Raw genomic sequence first — 22,048 nt, 5'->3', positions numbered from 1 at the left:
GCAGTGAAAACCGTTACAATAAAATTCTTAGCCAGCACCGCTGCTCAGGCTGCAAAAGGTTTTGTATCACCTATTCTTTATTAACCAGATTCAGTGAAGGCAGAGAAGAAAAGAAAATGCCACGGAAGATATTTAGCAGAAAAACGTGAAACACAGAGCCAGAGTCTTTGTGTATTGGTTATGCAAGAAAGGATACATTAAATAAAAAAGAAGTCGCAAATGATTGTGGGAAGTATCCGTGTTTTGTTTTCCATCAGGCCCTCTCACTTGTTCCACCTGTTCCTATATAACTTCAGAGATTTACAATAATTATTTGTAGTAGGCAACAACTTTATTTGCCTTTACTGGGGATTTAGTCATTACTGTAAAGCTACAGCAGAGTGAATATCAGAACATTTATAAGCCTCTCCAAAGCCAGAGGTGAACAGTTTCACACCTCCTGGAAGGGGAGAGCAGCATTTCACAGAGCTTCGACAAAGCGTGGACTCCTGCAATCCACCAGCAGAGCTGATGAGAGCCTTTGCCATCTCAGCAAGCACCAGGAATGCCAGATTCTAAGCATTTGCCGGATGCATATTAAGGGTTTTGCAATAACTGGCTACCAAATAAATAGCCACAGGGCACTGAGCTCCTCTTCTTGTCTCAGCTTCACATACACCTGCCAGAACAGCTTCCCAGAGAAGACAGTCATTTAAACTCATCCCTGATTTAATCTGGCCCTCCAGGGACAAGAGATCTCTGGCTCTAATCAAGTAATACTAATATACTTGAATTTGGTAACATCAACCAACTTTATAAGCATAGGATACATACTAACTGCAACCATGTTCAGACTGAGTTCTCCCAACCACTTCAAACCTACATTGTTAACGACATCAAAAAGGATTTGCCTCGTGTTCTTGACTTCAGGATTCCATCTTTTTAGCTACCATGTAGCAGAGTATTTCCATGTACAAAATATAATGGTGGAAAACTAGGGCAATGGACTTCAAACCAAATGATACTGGATTTCTCTGTCGGTACCTAGGACCCGCTCAGTAATCACAGAACTAGTTTCTCCCTAGATATGCCCCAAACTATGCCTCTTTCCAAAATATAACAGGATCCTGAAGTCAAGTTGTAAGTACACCAGTATGTAACAGCGGAACCGTTTCCTACAGACTGTCAGCTTCTTCCACTGATCTAATCTGGTGATGGCTGGCATCACTACTATTGCTGCCTAAGCGACTACACTCAGTTCTCTGTGCAACAGGGGAAGATTCAGCTTTCAAATACTCATAAAGAAGTCAAATTCTATTAAGGCTAAGGTCTCTGCCAAGGGAGATCTGTCTGCCCAAATCTCTGTTAATGCTTCCTCAAAAGTAATGACAGATGGGAAGATTTGTGCTCTTTTCCGTTCCTGCATAATACGTCTGTTGTCACTCTCTTACACAGAACAAAGTGAGAGAACAAAGAAGAATTTACCCATTTTAAAATGGGTAAATCAAAGAATGAAAAAAAAAAAAAAAGATGGCTTACATTATGATACACAAATCAGAGACTGAACCCAAAATAAAACCCTGTCTCACTTCCAATTAAACACTCCAGTTTAGAGAAGGGATTGGGAGGCCTTTCTGTACTGTTTCATAACATCTGTGTGCAACAGAGAGTCTGGCCAACGCCTGGATCCTTACAAAATTTGTATCAAGAGGGTATGCATGAGCCTACAAGTGGCTCCCCCCTTCCATACCTGCCCTTCGTGATGCGAGTGTGTGTGAAATCCAGACTGTACAAGACAGATAAAAGAGTTACAGTGAGTGAGAGCAGCAGCAGAACGGATCAAAGTCCTATGTAACATGGTGAGGGTGTTAGCAGAGTGGCTTTTTGGGGTGCAGAAGCCAAAGTCTGGCCTGTCCTATTCTTTGTTCCAACTTCGACAAAAACACATTTCTCATCACAGGAAGCCTGAGAAGAATTTGCCCCTGGGAATGACAGAAGCTCCAGCTGGAAGAGGGCTCAGACAGGATTAGAGGCAGAACAAAAAGGTCAGGCTTTCATCCGTGTGCAGTGGCACTTTCTGGTCTGAAGTATAAAAAGCAATTTTGCTATGGAAGGTTTCTGGAATGTCCATAACAAAAATGTGACTGAAGCCTACGGTCTGCTGTGGAGGTATCCTCAGTACTTTAATCAAATCGTAATCGCATATCTGGCAATACGCGAGGTCACCAATACCACACATTAGCCCCACCAGCTGATATTACAGACTACAGTGGTTTCTGCCTGAAGTACAGCACACAGGCAGGCACCCGCAACGAAACTCGAGACACACTGCCTGCTTGGAGACCTCCAATTCTGACCTCCTCCAAAAGATCCCCTCTTCTTCCTCTAAGAAAATTCAGATTTATGAAACAACTGAATTCATATTCCACCTCTTCAGTGCTTCAATGTTTTTTATCTTCCTAAGTCTTTGCACCCTGTGGGGTCTCTCATTATGGTTCTGCAGAAAAACTACTAGCCAGCTGTGGTGCAAATCAGAGGCAGAAACAAAGCGTCCAGCAACAAGTGTAACAAAGTTGAGGAAGAGAAAATGCACCAACAAGAAACTGTGCTTCCTTTTTCTCTAAAAGTGGGTGTCAGATCAGCAAGGCTTTTCTGACCTTTTCTAATTACGCAGAAATCCTGCAGCCACGTTGGATCAGCAAAAGAAGTCTAGATGGGATAGCATGTCTCAGTTGGGTTTCTCCTGATTTTCTTTGTAAAACAAGCAAGATTAGCTTTCTTTTGTTTTCTTGGACACCAAGAAGTTTTCATGGCATTTACCCCAGAAGCAGACACATGAACCATTTACTCCTTCATTGCATCTTATCTTTGCCAGTTATCAGAATCTTTGCAGGAAGATGCAAGAACCCACTTGTTGGGCAATTACAGTGCAGCTGGCCTGTGGAGAAACACCTCATCCGTAAGGATCTAGAACAAAGTTGCAGACCTTTTGCAGGCAGCTGCACCGTTGCTGAAACGGTTCTACTTTGGAATCAAGCAGGTATAATCAACTTTTGAACTGTTAAAAGGTATAAGAGAGTAGATTGAAAGTTGCTACCTCAGTGAGTTGATACTTGACCTATAATCTGAATGTCTAAAGATTTACTCTTAAACCTACACTTTATGTAACTGTGGACATTTTATTTACCCATAGATTTTCCTCTCTTAAAATCCCATTAATAAATTGGCCTCCATAATACTGAAGCTAGGCAGATCACGTTGCCTGTAAAAAACCATATCTCATCGATTTTGAATACACTGTCTTTCAGCATTACTTAATGTCCTTTCGCTTGTCCCTATAAGTAAACAGCGGCATGGGTTTTGACTTACATATTTTGCAGACTTCTTTACATCCCATCCTCAGATATCCATCTCTAAAAAGAACAGCACTGAATTCTACAAAACAAATAGTGCAGAGACACCAGTGTCCAGCGAGAGAAGGATTAGATGCTGAACTGATAAATTTGCTAAAGCATTTTCTAAATTAAGAAATACTGCAAGCATAGAGTTACCCCCTACAGCTTCTGGGGAATACGTTAATAGGACTTGTTGCAGCTAGGGCTACCTGCTAGGGAGTTACCTTCCTTGAACTTTTATAAACTCATCCTATTTGGACAGTCTTTTCACATTCTGGAGCTCTAATACTCTTAAGCTATTGAGTGCCAGAACCAGTCACCAAGAGGGCTACAATCCAACAGGCAATAATTGCTGGAAACTCTCCTCATTTCCTAGCCCTCTCTTACACCCCTTCAAGACAGAACTGAGTAAACTCTCTCCTGCTATTCCCAATCTTTCTTGGCTGAAAACTATTGCAATTTCACCCTGTAAACACCTGATATGAACAGACGAACTGGGAGGGGCCAGAAAGCTCTTCATGGCTTCAGGGGGGTGGAGGTAAACAGAAAAATAGTATATAAGATGCTTTGAGACAGGCTTCCGAAGTGCATAGACTCTGACAGGAGGGGTCTGAAAAAAAAGCTATTTCTTCAGGCTCCACCTTCAGAGACTCACTTCATTGGAAGAAAGCAAGGTACCAGTCTGCTGTAGCACTTGCAGAAAGTTTCATACCTACCCCAGCTGCATTCAGACTACCCACAGTCAGCTGGAAGTTTTCTGTTGCTGTAAGCAAAAATGCCAGCAAGATCCACTGCTCAGCTGGCATGGCTCTGCATCGTCACTGTGTCTGTGGCAATCTACCCAGCACTGCTGCAGAAGCCTCCTAAAAGGAGAATGATCAATGGGAATGCACAGTCCAAGATGACAGGCTGCTGCGATGAGATTAAGGAGCTCAAGTTGCAAGTAGCCAACCTGAGCAGAATGCTGCAGGAGCTGAGCAAGAAGCAGGAGGGCGACTGGGTGAACGTGGTCATGCAGGTGATGGAGCTGGAAGGGAGCACCAAGCAGATGGAGTCCCGCCTCATTGATGCTGAGAGCAAATACTCCGAAATGAACAACCAGATAGATATCATGCAACTCCAGGCAGCTCAGACGGTCACACAAACTTCAGCTGGTAAGGAGGGAGTCGCCAGGCTCCCAGATACACTTCTTAATGCACAAAACGAACTAATGACTAGTTCTTAACGCTAGCATGTCCCACTAATGTGATTAGCAAGTATGCATACTGACTACTTCTGCTTAAACTGCTTCTGTAGGCAGGCGATCCTGAGAAAACTAGTTTGAATTCATCTGTCAAAAGTCCAAAGATTGAGCTGCATTTTAATATCTGTATGTCTGTTATCAGGGAGTGGAAAAACTGAACAGGTACTGTATTTGTGCAGTGAGGAACTCAGTCTAATATTTTATTTTCTAAGCACTACAGTAGCAATGCAAAAAGAAAGGGAGCTAGCTTCGTCAGGGAATGGCTCCGGCAGTAATATCCTCCGAGTTCACAGCACTGACAGGGGACTAGAAGTTGGTAAAACAATTAGAAACGCACTCCAAGCATTACTGGAAATTTGTAATTGTATCTTTATGACAATCTCTGAACCAGAATAAAAGAGTGATCCATTATTTGAATGATAATTCTCAAAGATTCAAGGCTGTAGATGATGCGAGATGCAAACTGTGATATAAGCCTAGCCAGAACACAGTTAAATTGTTCAAAATTCTCTCTTCCCTGAGGGAAAATTTCACTGCACACAGTGATTGCACAGGCCTGTACTAAACGTGGAATGCAGGCACGTTTTGTAGGTCAGCTACCTGTAAAGCCACTTCTAGAAGAAAGTGACATTTTTGTTCACTTTTCTCTTTACATGAAATTCACTGCAACAAGCTTAAAACTTCCTTAAAAGAGAGTATTGTTGTCTGGGATGACTGGGTTTGACAAAAGACTTCGTTTTGATTTTATTTTTCTTTTTAATGGAAAGGAAAAAACTTCTAAATCTATTTACTAAAGTCTTCTTCCAAAAAGTTCCACTTGGCTAGTTTTGACACACCGCTGTTTACAGTAGATCTTAAACAAAAATTTTACCATAAGGAATCTCTTTGGAGCTTTAGTAAACGTTTGGGAAAAATACAGTAACACAGTGAAGAAACTGGCCCAGAAGGTATTTAAAACAGACGCGTCTCACCTCACTAGGTATGACATTTAGTCTGTACTAAATTAAAAACTGTCAGAATGAATAAAGCCTTGCTTCAGCTAGTTTTTCTTCCTCGGAAGAATAGCTGTGCGTTTTACCATCTTCAAGCCAGCGCCTGCACAAGGTGGAAAGGAGACTTGCAGAGACTGACCGCAGCTAAAAGCCACCATCTCTGTCACAGGCTCTAGTACAAAAAGTGCTGAGCAAATACACCTCATCCACAAACTTGGCTAAGCTGTTCACGCACACTATCAAAACAGACATTTGGCAGCAGGCCTAGCCATTCCAACAGATAAGAATTTATTATTTGGGGGAGTGTCAGGGGTGGACAGCAAGTATCTACACCTTTTTACCTTCCAGCACAGACACGCACATTCACAATGTGAAGAGAACGCAGAAACATCTCTTTGAATAGGAGAGGTTAAAAGAACCAACCAACCAAACTAAGAATGAAAGAAAACATCACAGACCCAGTGCTACAGCCTCTTTTTCCAATGCATACGTAGATCAGAACTAAAGCATTTCAGTAAAACATTAGACTTTGGGATGTCTTCATTTAATTACTCCTTGTTCTACAAACTAAGCTTTACAGAAACCACACTTAGAGAGGAGTTGTTCTTGCTGTTCAGATTCTTACTTTCTGGTTCTGATTCAAGTAGATGCCGTCTATGACTGCTCATCACTTTATCAGAGGAACTACCGAATCTCTGGTGTTTACAAGCTACCTCCTGATGAATTTTTGGGGAGTCCAGATCTGGAGGTAAGGATATCAAGTGCACAATGTATATGACATGTCTTTTCAAATATAAGCAAAAAATACTTATCTACCACAGAGATGAAAAGAGCACATACTGACTTGTGATACCCTCCACTTTGAATCAGTAAGCAGATTTCAAGGAAGGAAAGAGCCTACATTTAAGAGGGAAAACAGAAAAAGAGTTCATTTAATAAAGTTTTTCCATGACTTAAACAAAATAGGAATTTCTTCAAGCTGTGAAGTCTGGAACAACATCTTGTCTAGTGTTAAGAGAACTGAACCTCCCTAAGTCTACTGACAAGTAAACTTTGTCTTTTTTCCTATTCTAGGTGTTCTGTGACATGGAGACAGATGGAGGGGGCTGGACTCTCATCCAAAGACGTAAAGTTGGTTTGACATCTTTCAATAGGGACTGGAAACAATACAGGGAAGGATTTGGCAATATTCGGGGAGATTTTTGGCTGGGAAATGAAAATATCTACCGACTTTCAAGACGCCCCACTGTTCTGCGAGTGGAGTTGGAGGTAATTAATAAGCTCTCAATTTTAGCAGCAAAAGGTTTTTTTGTACAAAGTAATTCTCTAGTAGCAGATACCATCTCCTATCTCTATAGGAGACCCAAAGAATTTGCATGCTTTAATTACAAGAGAAGGAGGTAGGATGGACCTAGTGAAACATTCAAGGACAAGATAGAATTATGTTATTCAGCATACAGTAGGATATGTCAGTAGGACAACCTTCTGTCTGCATACAGATTGTGTCTTAGGGAACGTCTGGGGCTCTAGAGAATCCTGCGGAACCCACTGCAGACAGAGATCGAACTGCTGACCACCTCAGATTTAAAGATTCACAGAGATGCCCTATACAGTTTTAAAGGCTCTGAGTCTTCTTCTTTTGCAGCACTTTCTTCCAGCCTGTGTGCAAAAGAGTTTGCAATGTATTACCCCAAAACAGTTTCTACAGTCTACTAGAGGCTTGCGTTTGACTTAGACTAGCTGATAGCTCATAAAATAGCTTTGAGGGATGGGATATGTATAATGGAAAAAGTGAGCTGAACGGCTTTCTATCTAAAAGTCACTCTTTCAGAAAAGAAAAAAAAATTACTTGAGGCAGCATGCTATGAGACAAGGAAGTTGAAAGCAAGAGCTGCACACCAGGTTTCCAAACGTATTGTTTAATACCAGTGGCAGGTAAGACTTGGAAATATGAAACTGGAAAGTATCTTTGCCTTAGCAGAAAAGTTTCTGCAATCTGAGACAGAAAAAACTCTTGAAAAATCTAGGACTGAGAAAAGATACACAACTTGCAGTGTATATAACCATAGATGGTGAAGCCTTTTCATAAGCTGTCTAACAGGACCTATTTCTTCATTGTTCTGTGGCAGGACTGGGAAGGTAACATACGCTACGCGCAATATAAGCAATTCACCCTGAGCAATGAAATAAATAGCTATCGTCTTTTTGTGGGAAACTACACTGGCAACACAGGGCGTGATTCCCTAAGGTACCACAACAACACAGCCTTCAGCACGAAGGACAAGGACAATGACAAGTGCGTGGATGACTGTGCCCAGTTCCGTAAAGGTAAAACACACATAAACACCCTCCTGTCCTGAGAGAGCTGCCTGGGTAATTTGTTGAGAGCCCAAGGCGCTCTCTTTCCAAGTAACTAGTAAGTAGCATCTGGATGGCAAATCAAGGGAGAGGTGACCAATTCTGGAATACACACTTATCGGTTATGGGGGAAATCTAGCAGTTAAAGCTGATTTACACAGAGCCAGACTGTATATTATAGACATCAGTACTCTTCAAATGATTTAGTGTATGCTCTCACCTACACATACCGTCATCCAGGCCATTACGCCTATCTGCCAGGCTATCTCAGACGTTGATGCAATTCAGTGATGCAAGAAGTTATTCCTGTATATCTAGAAGGTTTTTCTTTTTTTCTTATATTTTTTATGAGGTTTCAAGTTCTAGTATTAGGGACTTGTAATTATTCTCCTATATTACTATCCTACACACACCTCAAGGTCCAACCTGAATTCTAATCTTTATTCCTACTCTATTAAAAGCCTCTAATGAGGTTACTCTCTTCATTGAATTTATTATCTTTACATGAGGTCTGTCACAAAGATAATTGTCTTCACTGTGTCCTGCCCTTTGTTTTTCATTTCCCCAATGTGCTCCCACACGACATGCAAATAAAATTGTTGATATCAGTCTCAATAAAGCAGCAAAGCTTACTTGCAGAGTAAAACTTTTAAACGGCTTAAGATGCCCAGGCTAAAAACCCAGATCCATTTCCTATGCTAACTCTCAGAGTCAGAGACAGAAACATGTCAAGGAAATACTCTAAGAGGAATGAGCAACAGAATGGAAAGCTACTGGACTAATTTGACTATGTAACTCTAAAGCCTTTATGTATTTAGTATCTATGTTAAGTTTTGAATTTACCTGCAATCCCAGCTATTAGAGCCATAGGCTCCAGGGATTAAATGCAGCGTTCTGGTCACTATCCTCCAGAAAGAGCAATAATTCTTATTATTAATACAAAACATACCTGTTTTAAGTACATGGCTCACCGGGAATCTATTAATTTGTTTTCTGAAAAGGTGGATATTGGTACAACTGCTGCACGGACTCCAATCTGAATGGGGTTTACTACCGCAAAGGAGAACACACCAAGAACATGGATGGCATCACCTGGTACGGATGGCATGGATCAACCTATTCATTGAAGAGAGTTGAGATGAAGATCCGGCCAGAGGATTTCAAACCATAGAGGGAAGCAATATTTGATTGTACAGCTACATGATGCCACTGCACAGAAGGTGGGCAATGGACAGCTCAAAAACAGCCAAATAATTATTTGTTTCATCAAATATTTGCAACAGCTACATACTGGCTACATACACACACAAACACTAAGGCACACTAAGCACCAGCCATAGCCACTACTGTCATCAGGGCTCAAACTTACTTCTTCCTCTTACGGCTCTTTCCAAAGGGAAAAATACAGTGTTAGAATAGATTAGCTAGAACGCGCTTACAGCACCTTTAGAAAACCTACTATTGTTTTTTCACTAGCACTGTGACTAGTGGGTTGCCTTAGTATTAACCAACTAGGCAGGGACTGAAAAAAGAAAGCCTCCTTGTTGCCTTTCCTTCAGGGTTTAGAGTAAGCGTTGCCGAGTAACTCCTTCCAAGAGGGACTCAAATCACAAAAGTCACATATTTGTTTCAAGCCAGAGCAATCAGTCAGAAGCATCCCTGATGCACTTTTCTTTAGTGTATAGTAAGTGGCTTACATTCCCACAGCGGAAAAAAATTAAGCTCAAAAATTTTGAATTAACTAGTATCGCCCAGGTTCTCTCCTGAAGCTTTACTGCCATCTCCTGCTGCTGCCCCAAGTAAGTCCCCACAAGGGGCTGCACCCAGCAGATAGTAACCCTGGAGGTAGGATTTGTCCCATATTCTCTGTGATGTTTATTCCTATCCACGGATCACCTAAAAGTTGATAAACTAGAAAAGCAACTTTCCAGGCTGCCACCAAATTATGTTCAGGTTAGAATATAAGTGTGCTTTATGTCAGTGAGACTGAGAGAGAAGAGCAGGTGAGCAAAAAGGTGCAGTCCCAGCCACCCAGCCAAAAAAATCTCAACTCCAAAACTTAAAACCACTGTATCCATGAGCAAAACACTAGTACACACCAGACAATCCATAAGTGCCAGAAGTTATTCAAACGTAAGGGAATGTTTGCTAGTGCACTGCACTGAGAAATATTAAAACCTATTCTGAAAACTACCCTAATTACAAGTTACCTAGAGATGTTATGTCAAAAACCAGTATGTTTCTCCCTTACATAACACAGTGTTAAAAGTTACAGTTAAAGAAAGAGACGACTCCTGTAGCCATACCGTTGTTTGAATATGTTGGAAAAGATAGTTATAGTTAATATATCTATTTTTATTCTCCTTAAAGAGAGTTTGAATCTAATTTAAATTGTTCAGTCTTGTGTGAAACGGGAGATAAAGGTGTCTCGGGAGTTGCCTTACATATGTTTGACTGTTCATACTGTAAATTTCAACTCTGTGGAACTATAGTTGGAACTATTTAACTGTGGTCTATAAATGGATTTTTAAAGTTTTCTAAACTTTTTCATTTCTAATAAATCATCTTTCATTTTTAATCCTGCTTCACTTCAAGTCTTTGGTCCTTAACTTGCTTCTTGATACACAAAGAAACAGCTGCACAAGTGACTGAGGCGAGGAAAGGGAATACACCAAATTCTTCCTTTTCCTCAGAAAAATGAGATAGGACAAAGGATGAAAGAATAAGAGGGGGGGGGGGGGAAATCAAACAGTAAAGCACAACTCCAAGGAACTAGGAGGGCTGAAAAATTCACCGCATACAGACAAAGCTAAGTTTTTCCTCACCCAAAATCAATTTGCCCATCTTAAATGGTAGTTAACACTTCCGCGATATGAAACTGAGATTCACGTGTTAAAACCTCTAGTTTAGTACCAAATCCTGTGCAGGTATTTCAGGCTAACATCTTTCTTGTTGACAAAGCTCAGCAAGCAATACACTCTTGTTGTAATATTTTCTATTTGACATAAGAAGAATGAGCTAGAATTTGATGAGAAATTTTAATTAAGAGCGTCAGCTTTTCTGGCTTATTTATATGTAGGTGTAGAAATCTTTCTCATCTAACTCACAGCCTCACCACAACATCCCATACTGAACTTGAAGGGTGAGAGGTGAAAATCAGAAGACTACGCTTTTTCCTGCACAACTTCCCACAGCTTCTATCATAATTTTAACCACATAATAGAAGGACGGAACTCAGCAGCTAGGAATGTGCATCTGCAAGCTAGTTAGTAAACCTACAACAACATCTTATGGCAGAGAGCGAAGTCCTAAGAACTGTCTAGATTCATCCTGACGGTATCCTAAATTGGGTACTGATGCAAGAGCAGAAGTCTCATCATTTGTGGTCCTACCTGATGAGAGATTCTAGAATGGCCGGAGTGGGACCTTTTTGAAATTCCAGCTCCTTGTAGTGAAGGGCCTTGGCATACGCTCGACATTTTGCAGCTCTTTCCCCCAGGAGGACAATGCCATTATCGTCTCTCAAAGGCAGTGGACCCTGGGTAGAAGCACATACATCAAAACAGTATGAGCATAAAAAAGAAGAAAGTATGCATAAGCTCTTCACACCCTTTCCATAGACGAGACATCAGCCAGCTCGCCTGCATTAGAAAAAAGTTGCCTAACAGCATCCCTACCTTGTCACTGTGTTCCATGAATTCTGCCAAGTTCAGCAGTGTCTGAGTGACTTCTGCAATGTCCTGAGAAGTCAGGGCCAATTCAATGCTTCGGATCAGCTCATCCTGCTGGTCTTCATTCAGTTCAGACCAGCATGAAACAAAAGCAGCATTGAAGAGATCTCTGAGGGGGAAAACAAAAGAGTGAGAGATGGGGATTCATTATTCATGAGAAAAAGCCTATTTGATGGTGAACTTGCCTTCTTACTCCGAGAAAGAGCTACAAAATGCATTTATGTCTACGTGCAGTAAATAGCAATTAGCTTTTATAAAGCTAACTTCTGTACCAAATACCTAATGAAACCTGCGTTTTCAAAATATATAATAAGATGAGATACTGCAATAGTAGAAATATTGTCCTATCATATGCTATCCAGTATTTTAGGCTAGAAAAAAAACTTCATAGCAGCAAGGATGCTCTGCGCTTCTGCTGCGAAGAACCAGGCCTAGTCTGTCTCACATCACAAGTGAACACAGTGAAAAAGATGATTGTAGATTTCTCTAGACACACATGCTGCAACACTTGTGTGTTTATTAGAGGATTGCAACAGCTGGAGTTTACGTTAGTGGCAAAGCTTAAGAAGGAGGAAAGGTGATGAAAAACAGATACGGTGACAGCCCTCATCACTGCTAGTACTGTGGAGAAATACCGTGGGATGGGTTTGAGATGCAGAGAGGATAACACGGGGGACACTAGCATTACCTCTGCCTACCTAGGAATTGCTGACTTTTCAGCATGCTGTTTGCCCTTCGCTTCAAAAAAGATAAAACTCACATTAAGACAAAATTAAACTAGGAATGAACGCTTCTCTAACAGCAGTAGTCAGACTCATATGCACAGAGATGACAAGTGTACATCATCAATAAGAGATAAACAGGCAACTGCTTACAGAAACTCACAACTTTCTCCAGACATATGGGTTGCATAAGAAATAAAGCACTGTAACTTATTCCACTCAGAGGCATTTTTATGCACCCACAGAAGATTCTTGAAACTATTTCATACACTGCTGTTTTTCCAGCTTCACTTTTATGTGCCTTAAATTATTCCTAGACTAATATACAGAATTCCACTGAAAGATTTTGTGCGCATCATGGAGCAGCCAACTGGGAAGGGTGGAAATGAAATCAAGTTGCCAGCTATTTGATTTGTCCCAAAGCAGGAGCTATCTCTATTTATGGAACCTAAGTGCTTTTAAGTAACTTTCTTTTTCCTTATAATATCTGGCTTGCATCCGCAATTTCAAGTGATCTGAAAACAACAGAATTATTCTACCGAGCCATGGGATTATATGCCTGAGCCAGGGCCCAGCATGAGCGCAACGATGGTGAGGAGGAATCTTTCAGTAGCTCCAAACTCAGTCTTCTTAACCATTCCAACCAGTCATCTTTGGAAACTCTTCTTGCTGCTCCCCAGGCCTGCAGTAAAAAGCAAGACAATTCAACTACCAAATGAGGTGCTATCCAAAAGGAGAAGAAATCCATCAGCAGGCAGCATTCCTTCTTTACAGCTCCAGATCACATTGCTGAGATTCCCTTTTTAATTCCCTGAAATCCGCTGCCTTTACCAGATAATTTGCAGTACTTCAGTCTCATTTCTAAGAAATCTTCCCTAAACGTATTCTTGTCATGAAATGCCAAGTATTTAAGATGAATAATTCTTTCCTTATAAAAATGCATCAAGAGCTCAAGCCACTGTTGAAACATCAGCTTAAAAATACTTAATGAGTTTAGAACTACATTTTAAGTCCAGCATTTTCAAACCAATCCGTCCCTCTACTGAACTGACTGATACATGCATTAACTGTTCAAATCAACCAGTCCTTAGCTGTTCTATACTGGCTTCAAGAGAATACAGCACTAACACATAAGAGAAGTGGCTGATGAACAAAGGCAGAGACTCTAGATGTCTCTAGAAGCTACACGTGATTCCTTGTGATCTAGGAAGTTTTGTTCATACTTCGCATAACAAAGAAAGTGTCAAGATTAATTCACAGCCATTATTAGTCTGGTAATTCAGCTGCTCCTATCTTTAAAGTTGCTTAGCACCTTCTAATTTTAAAGAGAGTCTCAGACGCTACTTTGACCTTAGTTCTGTACAGAACTGGCAACAGAAGAGAGATGTAAATATATGTAGTTTAGATGCACTGGACAAACTCTTTAGATGTGACACAACAGCTCCTCCCTTCAGCAGCGAACTCATGCTGTGCAGTGCTCCAGTCTTACCTTCTGCAGGTTGATGGTGCTAACATGTAATTTCTTCATAGGACCTGTTTCCACAGGACCACTGGCCAAAGTTTCTCCCTGGTTGCTTCTCAACATTCGGTGCTGATAAATCAGGGGATCCTCCTCTTCATCAGCAAGAGTATAGCCCTACAATAAATGGCTTACAATGAAGATCACACCCACACATACAGAAGCAATTTCCTACAAGCCAAAGGATGATAAAGTCAGAGCACTATCCAATCTCACAGCAAAATCTGTGAAGCAAACAACTGTGTTTCATTATAATGATTACACCTTATAAACCAGAGAACTCGAATGATAAACCTTTTCTATTCAAAGTAACTGTTTAGAAGTTTTACCTCCCAGTATTAAAAGCCAAAATAATACACCTTAAAACAAGCACTCTTTCCTATTTGACTCACTAGGAAGCTGAGAACAGCAGTGTGCTGCTTGTTACACACTAATCAAATTGCAAAGCAGTTACTGAGTTTTTTTGAAATGGGGAACATACTATAGAAAATACTGAGATAATAAGGTCTCTTTAAATCCTGAAACTGTGGAAAAAATAGGGTAAATCCACATTTAAGAACTACTGAGAAAAAAGTAATGACACTAGCTACAAGTTTAAGCTCTTACCTAGAACTTGCAGTGATTTTTCTCTACGAAATAATCGATACCAGTTGACTAACTTTCCCAATGCAATCTCAGAGTTTCCTTAAAAAGCTGTACTTAACACACAAATACAGTAACAACCATTCTTCATTTTAGGAGTAACTCAAAGCAAAGTTTCCAGCTACATCTGTTTCAACATGAAAAGATCCCCAAAGTGCCCTCATGCAAACAACTATACACTTGTCAACTCACCTTTACAATTCTGCAGATAAGAACATCGTAGCGTTGATGGTTAATTCTGTGTCGCACCAGCACTTTGTTAACCATCGGGATAAAAATCTGGTACTGTACAGGGGAATGCATCAAAAGCTAGTTATTCAGTCTCACTGAAAGCAGTAAAATTCCACCCTGTTTCATTGATCTTATAAGAAACCCATTCTGAAAGTTTCATTTCAGTAACTCCCGATTCCAGAAAAAAAACTGAGATGAAAAATATGTTTTCTTTAATTACAAATACTCAACTTTAAAGCCTTGATCTTTGGGACAGTCCCTCCTTCTATCAGTTTTTGGGCCTAAGAAGAATATTACCTTCTTTCCCAGCTGGAACACCAGAGAGGAGAGGGTGTCCATTGCAGTTGTTCGTAGCTCAGGGCTCTGATCTAGTGTTCGCACAATGGGATGAATAATCCGTGAAGCATAATCCGTGAAATCCAGGGACTCTGTTAAGCGGTCCACTGTTTCTAGAGCAGCTCTAAAGTCAGAGCAGAAAGAAGGGAGGACTTATTTCTCATGGTATAAGGCAGGAGAAATGAGATGTAAAAATACGTAAGTGATTCAAGCTCAGTCCTCCTATGCGTCAACAGTAATGGGAAAAACATGTCACCAGAACACTTTTAATGCAGCTAGCACTTGCAGGACAGCATGCAAGTTGCAGTGACTAAAATACTGGCAGGTGAATACCAGAAAGTAATAGTCTATATCCAAGAAAAGCTAGTAACAGTGCTGTGACACCCAACCAAAAATAACCTTCCATAATGATTAAACACAGAGAAAACCCATAGAAGGGACTAAGCAGTATTTCATTCTACATGTGGCTAGGGCAGCCATTGCCGAACTTGGATATCACAAGCAAAAAAAGCCACCAATGCTTACTTGCGAGCCACCACTGGGACATCTGGGGCATCAAATAGCTTTACAATGGGAGGTAGCAACAAATGAAGGTAGTCATCCAAGTTAGCTCCAAAGAGCTGGATCGCATTCAATAGCTGGAGGGGAAAAATGACCCAATGTGACTCAAAGTCATGAAAGAGTTGCATTTAAAATAAGTCAGTATCCAGTGAAAAGTTGCTTCAATCCTGCACTTTAAACAGAAGTACCATCTGCATCATTTCACACCAGGCCACTGCTGAATTGCACCCATCCCCTTTTCCCGCATTGTACCTGCCTCGGCAATACCCAAATCAACCCAGCTGCTGCAGCTTCCCACTCACCTTGACAGAGACAATGCGACCCTGACTATTGTCATGCATGAAGACCCGTAACATGTGAGGAATAAGCTGAGGCAGATAAAGTTTGAATTCGCCTCCTAGAGCTACCACAATTTGCTCGATAAGTAGGATAATTGTGCTCTGTATGGAATTGTTCATGACCCAGAAGTCCTACAGAAGAAAGAAAAAAACAGCAAAAAATTAAACAGTTGTCCAACTGAGCTGTACCAATTACAAGAACAGCAAACTGTAGGACAGAGTCTCTAGATAAATTCAAGACCGCAGGGAAGGACTATACTTCCCTCATGGCCTAATATAAATTGGCAGGTTTGGTCTGTTTTTAAAACACTCTGTGCCTTCAGGATATTTATAGCTGTTAAAAACAATCTCTAGGCAACTGATTTCTTGTAATCCTTCTAAGTGTTTGCAAACAGTAAGTGAAAATGAAGTGAAATGCCACCTATTTATGAACTCCAAACACCTCTTGCTAAAACTATGTTTCTGAAAGTAGTAAGTACACAAGATCCACGCACTCAAACGAACTCAGGCACTAGCAGAATCTAGGAGCTGCTCCTATTACAGTTACTAGTAAGTGTATATTATTGTTTCAAAGATATGTTATTTCAAAATACAAGTATTACTTCAAATACATGGAATTCCGTAATATGAGTTTATGAAGTAATTGATACACTTGATAATGACAGAAACACTATCCACCTTTTCTGACAGTAAAGTCAAAATGCGGGCTTAAAGATTGTACTCACTCTCATCAGGGTGACAATTTCATCCATATAAGGTCGAATATGACTTCTCACAAAGGACACCAACATCCCTAGCTGCTGGAACAGGAACTGGAAGGAAGAAATGGGTAGTGATCAATGTAGCTTATTCAAACATCAAAGCAATGGTGGGTAAACGGCATTTCACAGGCCAATTGCAAGCTCATTTACCAAACAAATAGCATGCATAGCTCCTATATATGCTCAGAATCTGGGGCTAAATTCTTGGCAGCTTCAGCTCACTGCTTTGGGTTTTGGGGAGTGTCTGGGGGGGGGGGGGGGGCATTTTGGGTTTTTTTTTTTGATTGTTTTCCACACTCCTCCCCCACAAGCTTGCATCAAAAATTTTATGAGCTCAAAGCCTCAGACAGTCAAACATACAAATAGGGGTTTATAACGTGTCAGCCACTTGAGTGTCAGAACAGACTTGCAAGCACAAGCACTTCAACTACAGAGTTTTGTAATTTATGTTTGAAGGTTGCTGCCAAAGATGTAGCCCCTATCTTTTCCCTCTGCCTGTAAACCAAACCGGCACACATTTTAAGATACTCTTTCCCATCCCCACCAAGATATATTGGTGAAAAGTTACTGGGGAAGAGAGTTTGGTCCTTGACAGAAATAGCAAGTTTTTGAAAGATGGTTGACTGTACCATAGAAGAATTTTGACTGAGACGATTTTATTTGTCATATAGACAGTGACAGTTTTGCAATTCCTTTTGCCTCAATACAATCTTAGCACTCACACATGACAATGAATTTACTTTTAAGATTGGTATAAAATACAGTGGGTTAAATCACTTTGTCCACAAAATAAATGCATACAGTCTTTTTTCCTCCAGGAAAACAGGAAAGTGTAAGTTATCATATATTAAATTTGATTTCTTCATGCAGTATTTGAAGACTATAGTGACAAAATACAAAGTGGAGCTCAGAGAAAGAGATGAGATTTTTGTGAAAACTAAGTAAGAAATAACATCAGCTATTTTAGTGAAAGCAGTACACGTATGTTTACCAAAAATGAACCCTGAGCTCCTGCACTGTGCTTTTTTTTTGGTGTTGTGAGAGGATGCTTACATAGAAGACAAGGACCTGCCTCCTTTAGGCTTTAGAGTCACGCGTACCCACCTCAGCTCTTCTCCCCAGTACACTTTCACCATCTTCTTTTACCTGAAAATTTTTAAACAGAGTGTGCACAATTGCATAGCTTTCAAGCAAGTTAGATCAGTCAGGTCTAGGAGTTCGGCCAACCCAGGCGTGTGAGGTGTTTTCCTTCCAATCTGAGTAGTAGTTCAGTCTGGGAGAAAACAGCGGTTCTATAGCAGGGTTGGGATTCTGCTAAGGGAGCACCCATCCCACCTATAAAACACAGTACCAGTAACTAGTACAAACTGCCTTTCCCACCCCAGAGATTTCAGCTGCCTAAGGAAAAGGCTTGGCAAAAAGGAGCCATCTCTGGTTAGGCGAACCTTAAGCCCATTATTATCTTCACACAATTCTCATTTCCTTCTAAAACTGTAACTTAAGTGGGAAGAGAAAGCACTGCTGTGGAATCACCACCCACACTGCTCTGAATGTTAGCAGACTGCAGCAAATTGAATTTTCCTTCTCACAGATGAGCCAAAGTACATGGTTGCATCAGAAACTTAAAGAGTCTACCTCTGTTATTTAATAATACTGTTTGCAACAGTACGCTAATGCAGAGATCACTGAAAGCTCTGAAAGCTGCACAGGCTGTTTTCTTGAACAAGACCAGCTTGATAAAAACCCAGAATCAAATACTGGCCTTTAAGGATTATGCTCAGAAGCAGCTGTTTCAATAAGAAGCAGAAAAAATGTTTACACTGGATATTCTACCAAATGCTAACAGGAGAGAAGAAGCAGAGCTGAACCTCACTTCTGCAGCATGCTTGGCAGCAACACATAGCACAGCAATGCCCAAAGCCAGTCGCATTCTCTTTTAAAAAATGGATTCTTATTTTAAGGCAGTGGAATGGGAAAGAAGGAGTGGTCCCTAGTACACTCACCTCTCGGATGGCACCATCACAAACCCGTATTACATTAAGGAACGTTGGCATGACCTGGGGCAGGAACTGCACACACTTGAGCCCGAGAGATTTGAAAATAAAGGTGATGGCCTGAACTACCATAGTGTGGTGTTGGGACAAGGATTGGTCTCGGAAAATTCTCATGAGTGCCACCATAGATACAGCTGGGTAGAACTCATCCAAAGGCAGGTTTCCCATGTTCACCAGCATCTCACTGGTACTGTAGTCCGCTAGGAGAAAGAAGGCAGTGTCACAAGCTACATGTTAAATGGTCTTGAAGCACCCTAGTATTAAGTGCATTCAGGAGCACCCAACTGTTAGATGAAAATGTGTACACTAATAATTTGTTAAGAAGAGGAGACAAACTGGTAACAACAAAACAAAAACAAATATATAAAAAAAAAAAATCAAGATCTGTTTGTAGATTATAAAGCTATTCACTTGAAAGAACTTCAGATGCTTACAAGAATCCTGACTGGATTTGGACTCCGAGAGGCTGACGGCTGAAGCATCTCGTGACTGATCAATCATGCCAATGTTCACTTTGTGTTTGTAAGGGTCCAAAGCACCCAGCAACCCTAACACACGAATAGCCTGATAAGACAGAAAGAAAAAGAAAATTCATCATAATTCCATCACCAAAGCAAAAGTCAACATATGAATCTACATGCTTGGGAAGGTCCTGAGAATTAATGAGAGAAGATCTGGAACTAAACTGACTGCCTGGAAAAAACATCAACGCTTTCCATTCAGCAGCTGGAGGCCATTTCACTGACTGAACAAGTTCATCCTCTTAATTCTGCTTATTGTATTTCTATCAGCCACAAAAATGATCTTTCACCTCCCCCCCCACACCCCATTCCCCCTCTCAAGAATCTATGCAGACACATTTATTTGACATCTCTCTCTCCCCAGAAAACTTTTAGAAATGGTTGTGTGATAGCTTTATGTTCATACCTCTCTACGGGTGCCCTGGTTCTGCTCAGTCTTCAGGAAGTTCAGAAGCACCTCCAGCAAAGTTGGGTACTTCCTGTATGGTTCCACCACATAACCAGTGCTGGCCACAAGTTGCCCCAATGTCCAAAGAGCCACCTGGAAAAATCAAGCCCAGAGAAAATTGGTTTTGACCAGGGAATTTATTATGTCTCCTGATTCATCAGTCATTCAACTTAGGCAACGTTTCTTTGAGCATTTTAGGAACACACTGCAAATCAGAGCCCATGGTTTGAAAGCGTGTTTATAGAGTGCTTTTTAATAAGCAATAGTAAAGAAAGTGATAATCAATTTGTTAGACTCTGACTGCAATAATTGCCCTTAGAGATACAATTCAAACAGGCATTCAATTGAGTAACACCAAGCCTTCCAATAAAAACTGCCTTTTTTTTTTTTTTGATCCTTTTCCTTTCACAATTTTGTACTCTGTCACAACAGACAGGCACTGCAATCCCTGACCTGTGTGCCACAAACATGACCGTACCCTCCACAAGAGAGACTTGCGTGATTTAAAGGTTCATTTTAGCAGCTATGATGGGACACATGGATACTTCATTAAAGCTTTGGTCACAGCAGATGGCAAGTTTAGTGCAGCTGTCAAACACTTACTTGTCTTTTGGCCAGCAGGGAGGAGTCCTGTAGCATGTCCATAATTATAATGAAGAGCTCATCCACCCACTTCCTCATCTCCAGCCCACTGACCTATTGAAAGACAAAAATCAAAGCCCTTCATCTAGCATTGCCAAAAGCTAAACAACTGACAATCATGGCAAAGAGGTACCTGCAGTATCCTTACCTGTGCAAGCTCCCCTATGGTAGCTAGGACATTGTTAATCACCCCTGGATTTGGATCTGGATCAGGATCTTTCAGTTTCACAATTAGTGCCTGGTGGGTGACAGAGGAACAAATTGGAATGTGTTTAGAAGACTCCTTGCTGTACATACAATATTCAACGTTATCTTTCCTTTTGTTTACACCCAAAAATTGATTCCACAGGAGCCCAACTCGCATCATGGTGAGCATTTCAACAGTAAACAAAACTTTCATTTCACAGGCTTTATGCAAATCCAGAATTAAGTTAGGCTACACTGTCGCATACATGCATTACCGTGGGTAACATCCACACCAATCTGATTTTTTCCTGCTATGATGAAGCAAATGCACTGCAGCTCCTGACAGTTACGTATCCACATGCGGTATCATGTCACTCCAAAGTCCCCAGGAAATGTACAGAAGCTCTACCTTAAGAATAGGCTCCATATAGGGACGAATGAGGCGTGGAGCGTTGGAAACCAGGTGACCCAACATCCTGGCACTCTGCTCTTTAATCCTGCCAACGCCACTGTGTTCCAGCTCTGTCAGAATCTACAGAAAAGACAATGGAAGCATGAGAACATGGAAAATAAAGGTAGGCAAAAATTCTTTGGATTTCCTCCTCTCCTGTCCAATGACAACAGAAAGAAAAAGCAGTCTCAGCACTTGTAGAGGGTGTTCTACATTTGCACTCCATCCAGTCATTTATGTCTGAATGAAGTTAATGTTAATTAGCATAAAACTGAATAGATGGCTCCAAAACCATCTACATTTACGAAGCAGTGCCATCCTTTCACCTAGAACAAGCAAAGAACATTCTTTCCTCAATACAGATGGAAACACTCCAGCATGATGAATGTGGGGTGAAATAATGGCTGCTGTCCTTTCCTTTCTAATACATCCTTAGAGCTTCAGTCCAAACATTTATCACTAAAAAAAACTTCCTGAAGCCTACTAAGCTGGGTAATAAATACTTTCCAAAAGGGAAATTTCCCCCCCGACTCTCCCACACATTCACTACAGCTAGACAGCCCAGTTCTTTAACACCATCTTAATCACAATACCAAGTACTCTATTTTCACTCCAGGCATCCCTCTTCATTACCTGGATTAACATCTTGCGCAGGAAAGGCATGACAAAAGCAGGGTTCATGCTGCTCAGGCGACCCACAGTACAGATGGCCAGCTCTCGGATTTCAAATACTTGATCATTCAGGGCCACAAAAAGAGCTTGCAAATTTTCCGCCTGGGCAAGGTGAGCATCAAATCGCTCATCCAGAGAAGCCAACACGCAGAAGCGTATGTCAGGGTCTGCAAGAACACTGCGAGTTACCATAATGCAACTGAAAGATTAAAAAAATCAAGTAGGAACACTGAATAGAAGGGACCAATCCCTTCCCAAACTACAAA

At 40.9% G+C, this 22,048-nt stretch overlaps 2 protein-coding genes across 4 annotated transcripts in view; one reads left to right on the top strand and one right to left on the bottom strand.

The window, feature by feature from the left end:
• Window positions 1–22,048, bottom strand: part of MTOR (mechanistic target of rapamycin kinase) — a 66,762-nt gene that overhangs the window by 35,396 nt on the left and 9,318 nt on the right. Inside the window, exons 13-29 of one of the 2 annotated variants that reach the window (XM_063353708.1) lie at window positions 21,744–21,949; window positions 21,069–21,191; window positions 20,622–20,711; window positions 20,435–20,527; window positions 19,790–19,924; window positions 19,297–19,426; window positions 18,812–19,062; window positions 17,913–17,954; window positions 16,773–16,859; window positions 16,012–16,179; window positions 15,674–15,786; window positions 15,110–15,272; window positions 14,774–14,866; window positions 13,910–14,056; window positions 12,960–13,102; window positions 11,645–11,807; window positions 11,360–11,505 (exon numbers count right to left, since the gene is read on the bottom strand). In XM_063353708.1, coding sequence (XP_063209778.1) covers window positions 11,360–11,505; window positions 11,645–11,807; window positions 12,960–13,102; window positions 13,910–14,056; window positions 14,774–14,866; window positions 15,110–15,272; window positions 15,674–15,786; window positions 16,012–16,179; window positions 16,773–16,859; window positions 17,913–17,954; window positions 18,812–19,062; window positions 19,297–19,426; window positions 19,790–19,924; window positions 20,435–20,527; window positions 20,622–20,711; window positions 21,069–21,191; window positions 21,744–21,949 — 2,293 coding nt within the window. The remainder of the gene's footprint in view (window positions 1–11,359; window positions 11,506–11,644; window positions 11,808–12,959; window positions 13,103–13,909; window positions 14,057–14,773; window positions 14,867–15,109; window positions 15,273–15,673; window positions 15,787–16,011; window positions 16,180–16,772; window positions 16,860–17,912; window positions 17,955–18,811; window positions 19,063–19,296; window positions 19,427–19,789; window positions 19,925–20,434; window positions 20,528–20,621; window positions 20,712–21,068; window positions 21,192–21,743; window positions 21,950–22,048) is intronic. The other variant, XM_063353709.1, reaches the window with a different exon arrangement.
• On the top strand, window positions 3,984–10,472 carry ANGPTL7 (angiopoietin like 7). 2 transcript variants are annotated; one of them, XM_063353762.1, is made up of 5 exons: window positions 3,984–4,528; window positions 6,257–6,357; window positions 6,684–6,878; window positions 7,739–7,937; window positions 8,969–10,472. In XM_063353762.1, exons 1-5 carry the CDS (start codon window positions 4,150–4,152, stop codon window positions 9,136–9,138), a joined length of 1,044 nt encoding a protein of 347 aa, XP_063209832.1. In that variant the 5' UTR covers window positions 3,984–4,149; the 3' UTR covers window positions 9,139–10,472. The 2 variants fall into 2 exon arrangements, with proteins under 2 accessions (XP_063209832.1, XP_063209831.1); XM_063353761.1 differs by having other exon boundaries at window positions 6,254–6,357.

The sequence above is a fragment of the Chroicocephalus ridibundus genome, chromosome 16 (genome assembly GCF_963924245.1).
Source record: "Chroicocephalus ridibundus chromosome 16, bChrRid1.1, whole genome shotgun sequence".
NCBI lineage: Eukaryota > Metazoa > Chordata > Aves > Charadriiformes > Laridae > Chroicocephalus > Chroicocephalus ridibundus.
Note: the sequence above shows the minus strand (reverse complement) of the source record. Positions and strands in the feature narration are given on the sequence as shown.

Coding starts and splice junctions, on each gene's coding strand:
- ANGPTL7 (XM_063353761.1), top strand. CDS start 4,150: ATGCCAGCAAGATCCACTGCTCAGCTGGCATGGCTCTGCATCGTCACT. Junction 6,879..7,738: donor TTCTGCGAGTGGAGTTGGAG/GTAATTAATAAG, acceptor GTTCTGTGGCAG/GACTGGGAAGGTAACATACG. Junction 7,938..8,968: donor CTGTGCCCAGTTCCGTAAAG/GTAAAACACACA, acceptor TTTTCTGAAAAG/GTGGATATTGGTACAACTGC.